Genomic DNA, 6,025 nt, shown 5'->3' on the forward strand with positions numbered 1-6,025 from the left:
GAAACACACGAAGGAGCAGCAGGCAATCACTCGGGCGGACGAGCTCTCGCATTAAAAGTAAAGAATCTCGGATTCTACTGGCCAACCATGAGCGCCGACTGTGAGACATACGTGCGCAAGTGCGACAAATGCCAGCGTCACGCCTCCACCATACACAGCCCAACAGAGTTCCTTCATACCCTAACTGCTCCATACCCATTCATGCGATGGGGAACGGACATCATCGGTCCAATGCCGGCATCTCGCCAAAAGAAGTTCATCCTGGTCCTCACAGATTACTTCACCAAGTGGGTTGAAGCCGAAGCCTATGCCAGAATCACCGACAAGGAGGTGCAAAACTTCGTCTGGAAGAACATAATTTGCCGACATGGGCTCCCATACGAGATCATCACAGACAACGGTTCACAATTCATCTCGCATCATTTCAAGGGATTCTGCGACAGATGACGAATACGACTCAACATGTCGACCCCGAGAAACCCGCAGAGTAATGGCCAAGCCAAGTCGACGAACAAGACCATCATCGACGGTCTGAAGAAACGACTCGACTTAAAGAAAGGTTGCTGGGCAGATGAACTAGACGGTGTCCTGTGGTCCCACAAAACAACTCCTCGCGGAGCGACGAAAACTACACCCTTCTCGATGGCCTACGGCATCGAGGCAATGGCTCCCGCAGAGGTAAATGTGACGAGTCTGCGCCGATCGCGAATGCCACAAAACACCAAACTCAACCGCGACATTCTGCTCGACGCACTCGACGACATCGAGGAAAAGCGCGACCAAGCATTACTCCGTATCCAGAACTACCAGCATCAAATCGAGAGCTACTACAACAAAAAGGTCAAATCGCGTCCTCTCGAAATAGACAACCTTGTCTTAAGAAAGGTCTTTGAAAACACCAAGGAGTGGAAAGCCGGCAAGCTCGGAGCCAACTGGGAAGGACCATACAAGATAGTCGAAGTCATCAAACCAGGAGTATACCGCCTCGAGACTTCAACAGGCGAAGCAATACCGAGAGCTTGGAACTCCACACACCTCTGCCTCTTCCACCCTTAGTCGAGACGAACGCCGTACCGAGTAAATGCGCCACTAAGGCCACTTTTACTCGCTCTCTGCAAACGGCGAAAGAACGACCAACGGTCACGTTCTCCCTATAAATAAAAAAAAAAAAAAAAAAAAAAACCGAGTAAATGCGCCTCAAAGGCCACTTTTACTCGCAACCCAAGAACTACGAATGGCTTGATTCCCGCAAAGGGATACGTAGGCAGCCCAAACAAAAAGGGTCCGACCGAAATAAAAAAAAAACGACAAACCCCCCCTCCCCGAGGAATCGATCTCCGAAGCAGACGATCACTTGAGCGATGCCTACACGAGCACGCCCCGGCTTCTCGAACAAGCGTATTGGTACTCGTATCCCACGTTGGATATGTCCTGATCAGACACGTATCCACGGGAGTCGACCGTGTCGCGATTCAAACCAACACGGCCGAGACAATGACTCTAATTCACCCTATAATTTACTAAGTAAGTTCTGGCCCTCCGAACGCTAGGAAATTACATTAGGATCGTTTTGGAACTGTCAACGTCGAAAACTCGCAGTTAACAACGAAACTCAAATGATGAACGATCGCGAGTCAAAGAGAACGACCGAGACAAAGTCATGACGAGCTTAACACCACAACAATTCGATGTCTCGAATAATGTTTACACTAAACAAACAAAGTCACTTCGAATCTTGAGAAATCATGCATTTGATAGACAAGTACGATAAACGATAAACAGTTTGATACGATTCGGAGAGTTGGAAATAAAAGAAGAAAAACGACAAAGTAGATGCCTCAAAAGGCAAAAGTCTAAAAGCAACAACACAAGTCCTCCGGGACTGAAAAGAAACAACATACAAAAGAAGCTAGTCCTCCCGGCCGCTTTCACGATCGTTGAGGATGGAGAGCTCCGAAGCCCTGACACTCAACTCACGAGCAGCCGGAGAAACACGCGCTTCGTCTGATCTCGGGATGATCTCTAGATCGGCCAAAGGGCCTTCAAGAAGAGGCGTCGGGTCTTCGCGCCGCGCTTCATTCGGATAAGTAGGCGGAACGTGAAGACTCGCTGCAGTCTCCGGATCGATCAAGCCGGCGTTGGACCCATACGGATCGAGACTCGCCAAGATTCGAGCATCCATAAACTGAGAGTCCAATACGAGAGGAGAAAGTGTGAGATCTTCCTCGGGTATCTCACCCACCCTAAGCTTCTCGGCTTCCTGCTCGTATTTCTTTTCTTGCTCGGCGAATATCTCGATAGTAGCTTGCGAGATATCGCTCCCAGCCCTCTTCAAAGCCTCAAGGCATTTCCTGGTTCCGAAGGCTTGGCTATGAAGCAACCGGGCCTCCTCGTAGGGACCTCGTCGCTCTTCTCGGGAGCGAATCCTAGTGAAGCGACGATTAGCTTTCGCGGCCATCTCGGCCTCAACTCTTCCTCTTTCCCTCGTCACTTCTAGGATTCTGGAATCTCTAAGGCGCCTCATCTCTCCTTCATGAGACGCAGCGAGAGAAACCTTCTCGCTCTCAAGTCCGGCATTCTTCCGCTCGAGCTCGCGGACGACTCCTCGGGATGTCTCCAACTCGGCTTTGAGCCCGTCCCTTCGAACAATGATGCGAGCAACCATCCCGTTAAGCCTCTCGACGTCAGCCCTCGATGCATTCAGCTGGCGAGCAGAAGCTTCCTCTCTATCCGCTTGCTCCTTCTTAGCCAGCTCGAGTTCGCCCAAAGCTCCCTTCAGGGCAGTGTCGTATTTATCAATCACGACGTTCACCGCGCTGTCCCCCTAAACAAACGAGGAGATGAAAATTGTAAAATAAAAATTAATTAAGGAACGAAACAAAAAAAAAACCGAGCCATTTACCAGCAGCTTGGCCCTCGCAACTTCCTCGTATTCTCTCCCAAAGATGAGGTCCTTCACGGCGGGCAAAGGTTTCGCCCTCCCTCTTAGTTGGCGAAGGAACTCTCCGCACTTCTCAGGAACGTACACTAGAGGGGCCGGTCCCTCGTAGTGAAACGAAACCTTGTCCGGAAAGTTGACTCCGGGAACCCACCTCAAGATAGCGGAGCCGCGAGAAGAAGTGCCGATCTGAGCGGCCCCTTCTCCAATGAGAGCCGGAGTTCCCTCGCGAGAAGGCGCCAGAATAGGAGATCGCGCCTCGTCGCCAACACCGTCGTTAGGCCTCCTGATCAAAAGCGGCGACTCTCCGCTGTCCCCTTCAGAACCGTCCGGACGGGCGGCACTAAGAGGAGTTTCAGATTCCTCCCCTCCACCAACTTCCTCCGCATCGTTCCGTTCTCCCGAGATTTCAGCCTCAGAAGCCTTCTCTTCGGGTTGAAGTTCTTCTTCTTGGACATCGCCCTCCTCAATCTCAGCCGGTTCTTCGAGATTCTCCGACCGCTCGTCAACGGGCTTCTTTGTCCTCTTCTTCTTCTTCTTCTTCTTCTTCTGGGGTTCGCCAGAAGGAGGAACGTCGCTCGCCTCCTCGGCACTCACCTCGACTTCCGAGCCGCCCCTCTTCCTTTTTTTACCCTTCCCTGCGTTTCTAGCATCAGAAGGGGGAACCCCACCAGCGCGAGGAACCGCCGTCGAGGGTCCTTCCCCGCTGGCCAGCCCCAGCTGGGCGGCTAATATCGCGCTCAAATCAGGAAGAGTTCCCATCCTCTTTGCTTTAGAAACTTGCTTCTGGATGTCCTTCGGGAAGATGTCTAGTCTCTTGGTGCGAATAGGAAGAACGGTCGGAAGATCAGATCTCCACTCTCCTGAAAACATAAGGCAGAAAGGTCAGGACGCGACAAGTAAACTTTGCGATCGAAAGAATAACCAGAAACGGCGAGAGAACGCACTTCGAGCGATCCGGTCCTTAAGCTCGCGAATCCTCTCAACGGAAATTTCGGACCAACGGTAAATTCGAAGCAAAGCGACGGCTCGAACGCTTTTCAGGAAATCCTCCGGATAGACTGGAGACGTAGGATGGCCAACTGCGAGCACAGCAAAAAAAAAAGGAGGTTTCGTTAAGATCGACAAACTCAGACGTAGCTCGCGACAAGATATTCTACCACAAGAACGGTTCCATAGAACCCGATAGCCCTCTCGAGGGGGCTCCTCGAAAGCCGAGTCGTCGGACTTGAGGAATAAATAAGAGCGCTGCCAATTCTGCGTCTTGTTTGGATGACCGGCGCACACATTGCAGTTTGGTCGCATCTTCACCGAATAGGTTCCGTCCTTCATGTCGGTTATCGAGGTCATCTCCTCGAACGACCTGACGCTCATCGGCATGTCGATCTGCTCCGCTAGAACTGATTAAGTGACAACCAGTCGCAGCGAGCCGTTAAGTAACTGACTGATCGCGAGATCTCGCCGCCTAGCGTACGCGGTGATCAGTCGCGGGATGGGGAACCAACAGCGAGTGTCATCCTGGAAATAGGGCTCGTAAACCGTCTGGTTTCCGATCGGAGGAGACCAAGGCCTTTGCTCTTTCGTAGGAATGAGGAAGGTCACGCCTGTAGCATTCGCGGCCCGAAGAACCCTCTTCACGCTCCTCGGGGTCGACTTAGTCTCGTCCACGCCGTCCTAATCTTGACCAGCCACGAGAGCAGGACGCAATAAGTCAGGGTGCAGTCGTGGAAGCTCCTCGAAAATCCCTTCGGGATAGAAGGTCGTCGGAAACAACTCGGCTTCAGGACCGTCCTCTTCCGAAGGAACGTCTTCCACTGCACGAGCTCTCAAGGTAATCGAGTCAACGGGCACCGCCCCGCTCTGTCCATCTCTCGCACACTCCGTCGCGTCCCTCACAGCGACGTTCTCACTTCCTTCTCTCGCAAGGCTTGTCGCATCTGCGACTAAAAGCCTCTGGGAGCGAGACAAATTGACTGTATCCATCATCGCCGTACGATGAGCAGATTAGAGTTCCCCGGTGCAACCGCCGTCAGGATTCCTAACCGGAGCCGACGTCGCCGTAGCTTATTTCCCCTTCTGCTGCCTCGATAGTCTCTGAACTGACGACATGGTGGGGCAAGACGGCGAAGAATGCGTCGAAAGAAGGCTATAACACTTAGAGAGATAAGGAAAGAAGAGAGAAAGTACCTTTGATCGCGGAGGAGAACTTGAAGAAATGAGAGGGGGTCTGCGTATTTATAAGGAAAAGGGAGGGTGGGGGAAACTCCAGGCGCTATCATTAGGTCTATTCGGGCCTAAACGGGCCTCAAAATCCACCCTAAAAACTCAACGGACCCTCGCGATGATTCCGCTTCCCGACATATTATGGAAGGAAGAGAAGGGGGGGAAACTCGAGGCGTCATTAAATTCAAACGGGCCCGTTTGGGCCTCGAAACTCTCCCAAATGTCCAGCGGACCCTCGCGACGTTTCAGCTTCTCGTCTAAATCAGATGTCGGTCATCTTAAAATCAGAATAAACCAACGGTTAATCTAGACACGTCAGTCGGGACCCGAATATCCGCGACTAATCGATCTCAAGCGGAAATATCTCAGAACCTTCCCTGCGACACAACGACCAAAGGGAGCGATGAAGCTTCTCCTGCTCGCCTCCGAGAGAACGACGCCGTGCGACTCATCGACCAATCGCTCCAACCTTCCGACAGGCCTTCTATTCCCTCAAGCCTTCAAACCTTAGAATCCATCACGAGCCAGAAAGCACTTCGCTCGCTAATGGACTGGGGGGGGGGGGACTTACTGTAGAGGATGGATTTGACCACCCCACAAGGCCCGAAGAATAGAAAGGCCTGGCCCGTACTAGGAAGAGCGACGGCTCGATTGGTCGGCTTAAGAGTCAGGTCCTTCGGCTTGACTCTTGAGTACTTTTAGTCGATCGTCATCGACTGAAGTATGCCCGGCCCAGCGGCTGCTCGGGCGTCTACGGGCTTCTCGGCCCAGCAAAAGAGGCCCACCGAGATGGCGTAAATTAGGTCAAGGACGAAACATCAGGACATCTATGTAAGGGAAAGGAGAAACAACGAGAGGAGGATC

General features: G+C 52.2%; 1 protein-coding gene across 1 annotated transcript; it reads right to left on the bottom strand.

The window, feature by feature from the left end:
- Window positions 1–1,909: 1,909 nt before the first annotated feature.
- LOC125590547 (meiosis-specific protein ASY2-like) lies at window positions 1,910–4,318 on the bottom strand. Its single transcript, XM_048764144.1, has 4 exons — window positions 4,099–4,318; window positions 3,886–4,020; window positions 2,903–3,801; window positions 1,910–2,824 (listed from the first exon to the last, which is right to left on the bottom strand). The coding sequence occupies exons 1-4, from the start codon at window positions 4,316–4,318 to the stop codon at window positions 1,910–1,912; spliced, it is 2,169 nt and encodes a 722-aa protein (XP_048620101.1).
- Window positions 4,319–6,025: the final 1,707 nt, after the last annotated feature.

The sequence above is a fragment of the Brassica napus genome, chromosome C7 (assembly GCF_020379485.1).
Source record: "Brassica napus cultivar Da-Ae chromosome C7, Da-Ae, whole genome shotgun sequence".
NCBI lineage: Eukaryota > Viridiplantae > Streptophyta > Magnoliopsida > Brassicales > Brassicaceae > Brassica > Brassica napus.

Excerpts from the sequence above, each read along its gene's own strand:
- LOC125590547 (XM_048764144.1), bottom strand. The coding sequence starts at position 4,318 with ATGCCGATGAGCGTCAGGTCGTTCGAGGAGATGACCTCGATAACCGAC. Across the intron at positions 4,021-4,098 it reads TCTATGGAACCGTTCTTGTG|TTGGCCATCCTACGTCTCCA; the intron begins GTAGAATATCTT and ends CTGTGCTCGCAG. Across the intron at positions 3,802-3,885 it reads TAAGGACCGGATCGCTCGAA|GAGAGTGGAGATCTGATCTT; the intron begins GTGCGTTCTCTC and ends TTATGTTTTCAG.